Genomic DNA, 12,751 nt, shown 5'->3' with positions numbered 1-12,751 from the left:
GAGGTTAAGCCCTCAACTAACCTCATGTAACCTTATCACCATAAGCATTCTTTCTCAAGTTTTTTCTTTGGAGGAAGGAGAAAGAAGAATGTAAAGGAGAAAATTCAAAACTGACCTCTTGATTGTATCTCTAGCTACAACTATGACCTTTATGGCCCCACCCAGACATTTTACCCTCACTCCTTAACCAAACTTCCAGTGACTGCCTGGAACATCCACGTGAATGCATCCCACAGGAGGATAAGAATGTCCATTGATATATTCCTGATACTTAGAACCAGTGTAATGAAAAAGCTAGCTCCTTCCAAGAGGAATTTTTGTCAACACTTTTCATGAGAGAAATCTAAAACAGAAATGCATGACAAGAAGTCAAAATAATATGAAAAGTTACAGTGGATTCTGAATTCTGCAATGCTGAGATAAGAAGATTCCCCATGGGCTCAGAGTAGTTCAGCACAGGGTGAGTGAGGGCTGAAGGCCAGAAATGTGATTATAATTCTGGTGGAACTTTCTGGGTTCCTATATCTTTTCACAGATGATAGGTTTGCACAAATAGCAGTTATTGCAAACAATAGCTGGGGAAATGGGTTAACTATGCCTCTGGTATAGTTAGGCTAAATGTAATTGTGAAAGGCTGTGTTCTCTGTAACTTTTTATATTCTCCAAACAAGAAAGAACAGAGAATGAGAGATATAAGGGTAATTTTCTATTGCAATTGTCTAGAGAGCAGATTTATGGGGGCAAAGGGAAAAAAAGCATCATTATTTAGGGTATCTGAAATCTTATTACATTTAGCCCTATGTAAATTTCCAAAACAAATGCATGATTGATAACTATTTGCTTCTCTGTCAGCTATCATGTTTCTAACCTGGTAGAAATATAAGAAATTGACCTAACTCCTGCCCCCCACCAACTAGAAAAATGAAGAGGCATCAATAAGAAAGAGAACTGCTCAAAAGACAGGCTGTATTTCAAGCTCTTAAACTATTTCTCAGATTTGCTCCTGTCGAGTGTCTGATACTAAAGATGCATTGGTCATCAAGGGCCTGGCTCCCTGACTCACCCAGCTTGAAGTTCCCCACTTACCGGCTGCATTGTGCTGGTGATACCAGACTAACTCGGGGATTGATTGAAAGAAGTGTCTTTCAGCCACGTACCACTGTCCTGAGTCATTCTTTTTTATCTGATAATGTTTTATGGTAGCCTCCGTACTTCTACAATAAAGAAAATGTGAATTATTAGAAGAGTGAAAGATCACTTTGGAACTAAGCCAACTCATTAAACAACAGGACTCCAGTTCTAAAACTCATCCTAGCAATACTACACTGAGAACTGGAATGACTAAATTCAACAAGTGCCTCCCTATGCCAAGAAAATTCCTCAGCTAAACTTTTGGGGCCTTAGATTCAAACATAACTTCAGCTAAAGTTGTCTGAGTGACAAGACCACTGTCCAAAAAAGTAGATCTCATAATGAATCCATTTAAATACATATGGAATATCAAGTATTGGTTAAATGAATGAACACACGCACTGTGAGCAACTGGAGATGTAAGAAAAGGAAGGAAGGAAAACCCCATGCCAGGCGCATTAGTTAGTAGGTTACTACTATGGGCAGTTGGGTCTCAACGCTTCTAGGAACCTAGGAGAGACTGGGGAACACATCTCACAATTGTCCCACTGAAGTAGAAAGAAGCTGAGATATTTATCCACCAACTCACATTTCCTTTAATGTAGGGTTGCTTCTGGGATGTTACCTCTCAGGCACTTTCAGCTTAGCCATGGGGCCCACAAGTTCCCACAGCCACATAATGTCCTCAAGCAGACAGACACAGGAAGCTTTCTAAGTGCAGGAGACCTTTCTGCAGGTGAATCCCAGAATAGTCAAAGGGATACAAGGAAAGCGCCCAACAGTGTCTACTACAACTAATCTCCCCCTCTTTACTTGATGGTTGAGAAAAGGAAGACAAGAGAGGTTAAGAAACTTATCCAATGTCACCCAGAGCATGCTAAGGATATATTACAGACTGGTTGGTTTTTCTAACTTCCAGGCCAGCAATCTTTTCCCTAAGTTCTCACTAACATTGTCTATGTGATGGAGACTGTCCCAGGGATTATTTCTACAGTAACCAAAATCACAAGTGCTTACCTTCTAGCTCCTATAAATACAGAAATTGTGTAGGATCCTAAATGTCTTGAATCTCTGACAATAAATGCACCTTCTTTAGACTGCAAAAAAAAAAAAAAATCTTTCATTGAATAAATAAATAAATAAATCCATCTTTGAGGATTTATCCTACAAACACACATAAATGGGGAAAGATACATGGACAGGTTATGGATGGCAGCACTGTTTCAACAGCAAAAGAATACCATTTAACCAATGGCGCAGCCAAAACTGTGCACAAAAAACTACTGACCAGTCTTACCTGTATCAATATAAAAATTCTAAATAAAATATTAACAAACAAATCCAGTAGCACGAAAGAATGATATACCATGACCAAGAAGAATCACATGCAGGAATGTAAGAATAATTCAATATTTGGGATTTTATTAATATAATTTATCATATTATTAGGTTGGTGCAAAAGTAATTGTGGTTTTTTACATTAAAAGTAACTAAAAGTAATGGCAAAAACCACAGTGACTTTTACACCAACTACATAGCAGGTCTAAGGAGAAAAACCACATGAACCTCTCTAAAGATGTTGAAAAGCCATTTGACAAATTTCAACTTCTAATATCAATTTTTTGTAATTCTCAATAAAATAGGAATTTGTGTGTAATTCCTTAACACAACAGCACTTATTTACTTTAGTCTCAGATCCAGCATCATGCTATATGTGAAAATCATTCCAAATAAAATCTGAAAAAGGGCCGGACACAGTGGCTCATGCCAGTAATCTCAGCACTGGGATTTTGAGTCTGGGAGTTTGAGACTAACTTGGCCAACATAGCAAAATCCCACCTCTACTGAAAATACAAAGTGGTGCCACATGCCTGTAATCCGAGCTTCTCGGGTGACTGAAGCATGAGAATTGCTTGAACCCAGGAGGCTGTGGCTGCAGTGAGCCAAGACCGCGCCACTGCATTCAGTTTGGGCAACAGAGCAAGATTGTCAAAAAAAAAAAAAAAAAAAAAAAACTGAAAAAGGAAATAATCCCCACTACTATCATCACTGGCAATTCATACTGTTCTGGAGACACTAGCCAATTCAACTAAATAAAAGGCAAAAATTAAAAGTGCTATGTTAAAATTATAAAAGAGGAGTTGAACTCATCACTGTTGGCTGCTGATTGTATACTGGAAACCCAAGAGAATCAACTGAAAAACTACTACATAAAACATGAGAATTCACCCAAATTATCAGCTACAAAATTAATTCACAGAAATAAAAAGCTTTATAAGTAAAAATAAGATATACTCAGTTATGACAGCAACACAAAAGGTGAAATATTTTAAGATAAACTTAAAAATAAATGTGCAAAAGTTGTATGAAGAAAACTCTAAAATGCTCCTGAAGAATACAAAAACGTTTGCTTTTCTCATCAGGTGTTTAATATACCTACGGTTATTTTTCCTAGATATTCGAATCTGATTTTTTCCATATTAATATTAATATATGGGTTCTAGAACAAATGGGTTCCCAAACCTCACTGATTTGTAATGCCAGAGAATTTTTTCCCAAATTAATCTGTACATTTAATGCAACCAACCAATAGGAAGATTTTTTTAAATGAGACAAGGAGATTCTCAAGCTTATATGGACAAAAAATACATATTAATACTTCCAGAATATTTCTGAAAAAGAATAATGAGGGAGGCTAGCCACACTAGAGACAGCCTCTGTACTTAAAAGTGTAGTTGTCCTCTATGAATAGACAAGCTGATCGATAAAACCAAGTAGAAAGCCCAGACATAGTACAAAATAGGCATTTTGTTTATGATGAAAATGGCATCTCAAGCCACTGCAGAAAGGTGGATGTTTGGTAACCATCTAGAAAAAAATTAAGTCGAATCCATCTCTCTCTCCTTAGATCAGGAAAAATTACAAATGGATCAAAGATAAAAATGCACAAAACAAAACCACTAAAGTGATCAAGAAACATCAGAATATTTTTAATGACCTGGGAAGGGGAAGGCAATACATATAAAATTCAAATACCATTCAGGCCAAAATACTGTAAGACAGTAGAAAAACTGCAGGAAATAACACCACATGTCACGAAGGGCTAATTTCCTTAATATGGCTACATGGGTCCTACAAATTCTGAGAAAAACATCAAAAACCCAACAGAATACTATGCAAAGGATATGAACAAAGAGTTCACAGAAAAGGAAATAGAGACATATAAAATTTATCATATAAAAAATGCTTAGCATTCCCAGAATAAGAGAAATGCAAATTACATCCACACGAGATGAAGTGTCAGAGAGCAAATATCCAGATTTTTTTTTTTTTTTTTTTTTTTTTTGAGACGGAGTTTCACTCTTGTTACCCAGGCTGGAGTGCAATGATGCAATCCTGGCTCACCGCAACCTCCGCCTCCTGAGTTCAGGCAATTCTCTTGCCTCAGCCTCCCGAGTAGCTGGGACCACAGGCACGCGCCACCGTGCCCAGCTAATTTTTTGTATTTTTAGTAGAGACGGGGTTTCACCAGGTTGACCAGGATGGTCTCGATCTCCTGACCTCGTGATCCGCCCGCCTCGGCCTCCCAAAGTGCTGGGATTACAGGCTTGAGCAGATGTTTTTTATAACGTGCTGGGTGAAAAGGTTATGGGAAAACAGACTTGCTTACATTTCCGGTAGGCATATACACTGATACAACTACTGAAGACATTTTAGTATTTATTCAAATTAAAAATGTATATTTCATTTGACCCAGAGTTTGCACCTTTGAGGATTTATCCTACAAACACACATAAATGGGGAAAGATAGATGGACAGGTTATGGATGGCAGCACTGTTTCAACAGAAAAAGAATACCATTTAATTTCCATAATGAAGAATTGGTTTTAAAAATTGTGATACAACTAAACTAAGGAATACTATGCAGGTATAAAGTGAAGGAGGACACATTTTGTGTACTGATGTGGAAAGATTCTAAATATATATCCTTATGTGAAAAAATAATATATATAAAAGTATATATCCTATGCTATCATTTGTGTAAAAGTAACAACACAAGAAAATATATTTGTACTTACTTGTGTATGTATTAAATGTCTTGGAAAGGACACAAAATAAACTAATAGTAGTTTTTCTGTGGGGAGGGAAATTGGTGGCTTGAAGACAAGATGGAAGAAAACTTTCCAAAATCTTTTGATTGGACCACACGAACATACTGACTATTGAAATATAAAATAAATACAAATTATAGGATATTGCTATGAATTGTTAATGGAACAAATTTGAAAATAAATTTAAAATAGGCAATTCTCTAGGTAAATATAAATTATCAAACATTTCAAAAAGAAAAGGAAATTCAATCGGTAGTCACATATCTACTTTTTTGTAAAAGCAGCATATCTGGACTCTCTTACAAGACAGTTATGGTTCCTAACCAACCAATATCAACTATTCCACAGACTGGAAAGAAAGACAAAGCCCTATCCCTTAACTCATTTTATGATGTTAATGTAACCTTTTTACTAAAACCAAAGAGAACAGAAAATTAGAAGCCAGGCTTCCTTTTGAACATAACAGGATAAATGCTGAATAAAATATCAGAAAACCCAAACTAGAATATGTATTTTAAATGCGTCATGACAAATACGGTTTAATCCAGGTGTATTTTTAAAATAAAAATTAGAAAATATATAAATTAGAAAAACATTTTTAAGATACATAGAAAAATATGTATATTTTAAATACCCCATGCTTTATACACACATATGCACACATTTCTGATAAAGACCCAGATGTGAAAAGCAAATCCTTAATACATTTAATAGAAAATCCATTTATGACTTCAATTGGAAGAAAAACCTCTTACACTAAGCAAAAAAAAAAAAAAAATTTTTTAAAGCACAGATAATAAAGGAAAATTTGAGAAATGTGACAACATAAACCTTTTTAAATCCTATGCAAGAAAGGAAAACATGTAAAGTTTTCTTAAAAGCCAGAAGCCAGAAGAGTATATTTATAATACATAACTGACAAAAAAGATTGGTATTCTGGATATACTTTTTATCATCCTTTTTAATTGATTTTTTTGAGACGGGGTCTCACTCTGTCACCCAGACTAGAATGCAGTGGCATGATCTCGGCTCACTGCAATCTCCACGTCCCAGGTTCAAGCAATTCTCCAGCCTCAACCTACTGGGTAGCTGGGATTACAGGCATGCACCACCACACCCGGCTAATTTTTATATTTTCAGTAGAGATGGGGTTTCACCATGTTAGCCAGGCTGGTCTCAACCTCCTGATCTCAAACGATACACCTGCTTCGGCCTCCCAAAGTGCTGGGATTACAGGCTTAAGCCACCACACCCAGCTATGTTTTTTAAATGTAGACTCATAAGTTAAAAAGGCAAGTACTACAGGAAAAATGAACAAAAAATATTAACAGGCATGTCACAAAAGAGTAAGCTCAACCAGCCTACAGACACTTCAAAAGTAACTCAACTGCACTGGTAATCAAGAAAATGTTTGAAAAAATATAAAATTTCTCACCCAATGAACTGAAAAAAAAAAGTGTGAAACTACTTGCCACCTGCTGGCAAGAATGTTGGGAACCAGTTTATCTCATTCACCACAAAAGCCTAAATTAGTATAACCATTTTGAATCATGTTTTGAAAATATCTAATAATGTTAAATCTGCACATAGCCTGGGACCACATAATTCCATCTCACCCTTGTGTACAACTTGACATTTATAAGAAAATTCATTGCAGAATTGGTTGTAACAGTAACAAATTAGGAACATTTTGAATGTTTATCCATACTGAATACAATTTTATATAGTCATATCATGAAATACACTAATATACAGTTAAAGGAATGTTTTTGATCTATAGTATATGTACCCATATCGATAAATTTTGAAAACATAGTTTAACTGAAAAATCAACATACATATGCTCTCCTTCTGTCAAATGGTAAAATACATAAAGTAATGTTATCAGTTGTTTATGTGCACGCATATATGGTCAAAATACAAACACATGGACAAAACGGGGACCTTCCTTGCTGTTGTGACTGCCTCTGGAGAATGAGAGAGGACCAAAAAGATGAAGGGGTGGGCTTCCTGTAGCTGTAATTTATTTTTAATGTCATGGCCAAATTTTAATATTTGGCATATCTGGATTGTGGGCCTGTGCGTATAATTCACTCTTCAAATTGCTGTAGAGATCCTGGCCTTGTCTGGCTTCTTTTCAGATGCAGAAGCCTGAATCTGCACAGCCCAGTGATTTCAGCCATATTATCTGTGCCCAGTGTGCTGACTGTGGACCTCCTCTGGGACCTTCCTTCTCTAGTTCTGTCCACTTGTCATAACATTTTATTTCTCCATATTGGACCTATTAATATCACCTCACAAAAGGCCATTTGCCGTGACCACACCAGGAAGATGGAATATTTGCTGCCCCACTCAATTTCCTCCAAGCAAGTGAGGCCTGTCCAGTCTCCATCCACGTGGTTACCTGAGGATGGGCCTGTGTCCCTCATTCTCTGCCTCGCCCCTGCTATGAAGTGGATCTTCACTGTGTCCTGCGCCATTACTGGCATTGAGTTTTGAGTTACAGAACTGATTCTTTCTCATTTGCATTTCTAGATTTCCTCAACATCCAACAGCAGAGCATAATGACACACATACTTCTTACCTGGTTTCTAGTTCTGACTCTAGTTTTACCCACAGTTAATGTTTATTGACAGCTGGAAATTCAAACCAAGAGGAGTTTTTATCTGAGTTTGGTATTTTGGCTATTCAACTTTTTTCTTTGCTTCCAAAGAACAAAGAAACTGGAGCGGCATGTATTTTTCTTTGCGTTTTGAATGAGTGTAAACTAAGTTCCTGAGGATCGAGTTTATACTTGGTGCAAAGGGTATAATGAGCAATTCAAATACAGACTCCAGGCTGGGCATGGTGGCTCACACCTATAATCTCAGTACCTTGGGAGGCAGAGCTGGGCTGATCACTTAAGCTCAGTAGTTCAAGACCAGTTGGGCAACATGGTAAAACCCCATGTCTATAAAAAATACAAAAAAACTACCCAGGCATGGTGGCATGCCTGTAGTCCCAGCTACTCAGGAGGCTGAGTTGGGAAGATAGCTTTGAGTCCAGGAGGTCAAGACTTCAGTCCACTGTGATCGGGCCACTGCACTCCAGCCTGGGTGACAGAGCGAGACCATGTCTCAAAAAAAAATTACACACACACACACACACACACACACACACGTATATGGGGGGGAGAGAGAGAGAGAGAGATTCCATATATATATACACACACAATAGAGAGAGAGAGAGAGAGAGAGAGAGAGAGAGAGAGACTGCATTGGCACATTGGCAGAATGCACCTTAGAGTCTCCCTATGTTGGAGCTGAAATCTTTCAGGAGAAACATATTTCTGAAATTATAATGAAAGTTGATGGAAATGATCTGATACATATATATCTGATTTACAACTTCACATAAAATATATAGTTGAGATGTAATAATATTTTAGAACTAATATACTTTTTTAGCTGGTTAAAGTCTTTATAAGTACTTTCAGAAATTTTGAAAATGTCCACAAATACACTGAATTACCTCTTGTCTCAATAGACGTTCTGCCTGATTTCTGGTAATGTTTCTATGGTACCACCTGTAAAAGCCATAAAAATGATTTTTAAATTTCATATTCAATTATTTTAGAAAAAAATGCTTCATTTTCTTCATTTTTGAGAACTTCAGAACTGATTGTAGAAAGTTGATTTTTTAAAAAAAATTTCAGATAAACAATAATATACTATTATGAGTTAAGTTTAATATAATTTTATTTTCAAGCCAATATCTAGTTCATTCTATCATATCTCAATTCACCTTCCTGACATACACTTAGTATATCATTATGAATGATTTAACTTCTTATAAATTTCCCTAAAAGGTATGCGGTAAAGACCTCGTCATCTTGAACAAACACTATTTGAGCTTTGGCAGACAAACTAAAAAAATACTTATTTCTGTCTTTCCTCTCAGAAACTTCCTATTTACATGTTTTTATAGGTGATTTGTTACCCCTTCCAAAAATTAGATCCCATTCTTTCTTTTCTGACACTCCTAAGTACATGATGTCACAGTATAGTCAGTGGTTAGCAGATGTTCTCACTTGTAAGTGGGAGCTCAACAGGGGGAACACATAGCCACAGAGATGGAAAGAATAGACACTGGGGGCTCCCAAAGCAGGGAAGATGGAAGGGGGTGAGAGCTGAAAAATGACTTATTGGGTAAAATGTTCACTGTTTAGGTGGTGGGTACACTAGAAACCCAATATCCACCATTACACAATATACTGTTGTAAAAAAAAAATGCATGTGTACCCCTTGGATCTAAAATAAAATTTTTTAAAATTCAAAAAGTAGGATACATGGAACAACCAATACACGAACTTGCTGTAACACTCTCTCCTGCCCCATCTGCCTCCTGAGTCTCCCCTCACTCAGGAAGCTTCAGTCTCATTGGAATTCTTTCCTTCCTCACCAACCCCCTTTCTTCCCCCAATCATGCTGTTTTCTCTGCATGAAACATATCATTAAATGACTTTAGAATATCAGAAGTACATGCAGTAAATGTAGTTAACTAATATTAACTAATAAGCTAAACATACAGTTTGATATGATAATACCTAGTTGGCAAGCAAATGTTGTACAGGAAGGAGAAAGGATAATGGTAGAACAAAAGAGAGAAAGGAAACCTAAAAGGTTTTCCTTTCAAAACAAGACTTTAAAAAAAAATTGAACATTTCACGAATTTGTGTATCATCCTTGAGCAGGGAACATGCTAATCTTCTCTGTATTGTTCTAATGTTGAGAATATGTGCTGCTAAAGCAAGCACTCAAAACAAGATTTTTAAAAAGATGTTCAACTTAATCTAATATTGCCTGATAGACGTATGTGACAAATTCAAGATCCTTTAAAATAATTCAGAATTCTATCAGGCAGGAAAGAGACTGAACAAACAGAACTTAGAGGAGGCAAGAGCACAGTATTTCAGAATTTCATCTATTTAAATCAGATGATAAAAGTTAGAAGGCTTTTTAAAAACATATGTATGAGAGAAACTGTAACTCTTACACCTAGACAACACTAATTATAACTAAGACCAAATGATGTGCACAAAGGGGTTAGGGACAGGTGTCCTATTGATATTTTCTTTCTAAATCCAGCATGTCCAGCTATGGGTGAGGAGGAACATCCTGTATGTTTTATGAACATGTTCCAATCTCAGATTTCTGATCAATAAGTAAACAGCATTGTGTTCTTGAATTTTTGATCTAGAAACCCCATTAGATCTGAGAAGGTTAATCTGCTTCCCTTAGTAAGTGACTTTCTAATTGTGAGCAGACTAAGGATTCTGTAGAAATAGTGAGATAAATGGAACTCATACTTCTGTACAGTTCAGGAACAATCCATATGTTTGGTATTTAAAATATCTATTATTTTAAGATAATCTGGCGTATTAGATTTTCATCTCTGATTTTAAAGGGCATAACTAATTTTAAAACTTGTTATTTGAAGTTGAAGAGAATTTGACTTGTTTTTAAAATGGTATTTGTATGGTTACAAGAACTTTATTTCCACATTTATACGGTTAGCTTATTAGATTTCCAGGATCATTTAAAGACTTATATAGAGCTTATCATAATTGCAGATTTGCCCGGTCAGGCATGTGTTGAAAGAAAACTGAATTTATTCAGTTATTAATGCAAATTAAGTTTTCAAAAACTTAATTAACTGAGCTTATAAATAGGACTGATTGTTCAATGATATTTAGTATCTTGAATTTGAATTAAGATGATTGTTCTTATTTCTTTAGATCTATATATAGTATATCAAATTTTATAAGTTGAATTTGAGGGCTTTCTGAAAACTAGGTTTCTACATTGTAATATTGATCTTTTGGGTATACATTTAAAGCCAAAGTAGCCATAAATCTTTCTTTGCCCAAAAGTTCCCCTCAAATATCAGAACTCCACATTGACACAGCATTCCTTCCACTGTACCCCACCCTCCTCCCAACACACACTCCCTCTACCACCTTTAGACCTCACTTCCTCAGAAAACTCTTCCCCAACATCCCTTATCTAAATTATATCCCCTGCCCTGTTTTCTCCCACAGTGTCCAATACTGTTCCTTCAAAATACTACAATTTATTTTATTTTTTTTCTCAACTTTTATTTTAAGTTCCAGGGTACATGTGCAGGATGTGCAGATTTGTTACGTTGGTAGATGTGTGCCATAGTGGTTTCCTGCACAGACCGTCCCATTGCCTAGGTATTAAGCCCAGCGTCCATTAGCTATTCTTCCTGATGCTCTCCCTCCCCTTGCCACCCCCGCCTCACCCCCCGCCCTAGGCTCCAGTGTGTCATAACACTACAATTTAAAATTGTACATTTATTTGTGGACTTAGGGTTGTTTAATGTCGGTTTTCCCCCCAAGAAACTATAAGTTCCATCTGTATATTTCATGTTGTAATATCTGCAATATCAGAAGTGTACAATAAATACAGATGGAACAAATAAGATGATTTGAGGACTGAAGTAACAAAGAAATGTTGAACACCTGTAATACTAGGCAAGGTGGACCAAACTGTAAATGTTTTTCCAGGTAGTTTTATGGTTTATGAAATAATAATAATCACTAGAATGTATTAATGGTTTATTATTGGTAGATACTATAGGTATTATTGTCTCTGCTTTTCAGATCAATCAGAGGTTTAGAGACATTAGGTAACTCCGCCCAGAACCAAAGCACTAGTCAGTCCTGATGCCGGATTTGGACCCAGGTTGCTCCCATTTCTGTACCCACGCTCTAGCACTTCAACCTAGGACAGTAACTTTTGTACAACCATTAGAACAGTGCTTGGCACATAGTAAGGGATCAATAAATTTCAGTGATCAATAATGATAACATTTTATCTACATTTTGATAAACCTATTTTTAGAAACAGCAATAAAATGAAAAATGAGTTTTCTCATAATTGGAGTCATTTAAAAAAGGATGCTTTTTTAAACAAACACATAGGTAAATTGAGGCCCAAGAAAATGAGGTAGCAGTTGTAACCTCAGAGTAGTTTAACTGAGATGATCCAACATCCACAGTATAAACAGGTTGTTATAGGCAGAGTCTAGGCCTTGTCTAAACAGGGGAATCAATGAGTAAATGAATAATCAAAGGGTGGAAAGTAACATTCCCGGGCAGTGAGTGTCCATTCGCTAACCACCCAGCACCGTGTTAGCTACCTTAACAAATGTCTCCTTTAATTGCCTGGAAAATTCAAATGATATGAAAAAAAGTTTTATTTTTCTAAGCAAAAGATCTTCATATAATATCTGTAAATACATACAAAATCTCCTCTGACCTGGTTGCAAGAGGCCTGTTTTTGTTGGTCAGCTTCAGCTCGGGGTAGCAGCGAGACCCCAGGAGGACACGCTCTTGAGTAGACAACTGCAGAACTTTTTTTCTTCTTTTTTTAAAATAGAGATAGGGTCTCACTATGTTGCCCAGTATGGTCTTGAACTCCTGAGCTCAAGCAATTCTCCCACCT

The 12,751-nt window shown here is 36.4% G+C and overlaps 1 protein-coding gene and 1 non-coding gene across 3 annotated transcripts in view; both read right to left on the bottom strand.

Moving 5' to 3' along the window:
• Positions 1 to 12,751, bottom strand: part of TXK (TXK tyrosine kinase) — a 78,188-nt gene that overhangs the window by 39,324 nt on the left and 26,113 nt on the right. For both annotated transcript variants that reach the window (XR_008480234.2, XM_035293743.3), the window contains exons 6-8: positions 8,754 to 8,808; positions 2,149 to 2,228; positions 1,087 to 1,214 (exon numbers count right to left, since the gene is read on the bottom strand). Coding sequence is in view for 1 of the 2 variants with exons in the window: in XM_035293743.3 (XP_035149634.2) it covers positions 1,087 to 1,214; positions 2,149 to 2,228; positions 8,754 to 8,808 (263 nt within the window). In the remaining variant the exon portion in view is untranslated. The remainder of the gene's footprint in view (positions 1 to 1,086; positions 1,215 to 2,148; positions 2,229 to 8,753; positions 8,809 to 12,751) is intronic.
• On the bottom strand, positions 9,931 to 10,038 carry LOC118152497 (U6 spliceosomal RNA). Its single transcript, XR_004741258.1, has one exon. It is a non-coding gene; the product is annotated as a U6 spliceosomal RNA (small nuclear RNA).

This window comes from Callithrix jacchus, chromosome 3 (genome assembly GCF_049354715.1).
Source record: "Callithrix jacchus isolate 240 chromosome 3, calJac240_pri, whole genome shotgun sequence".
Classification (NCBI taxonomy): domain Eukaryota; kingdom Metazoa; phylum Chordata; class Mammalia; order Primates; family Cebidae; genus Callithrix; species Callithrix jacchus.
Note: the sequence above shows the minus strand (reverse complement) of the source record. Positions and strands in the feature narration are given on the sequence as shown.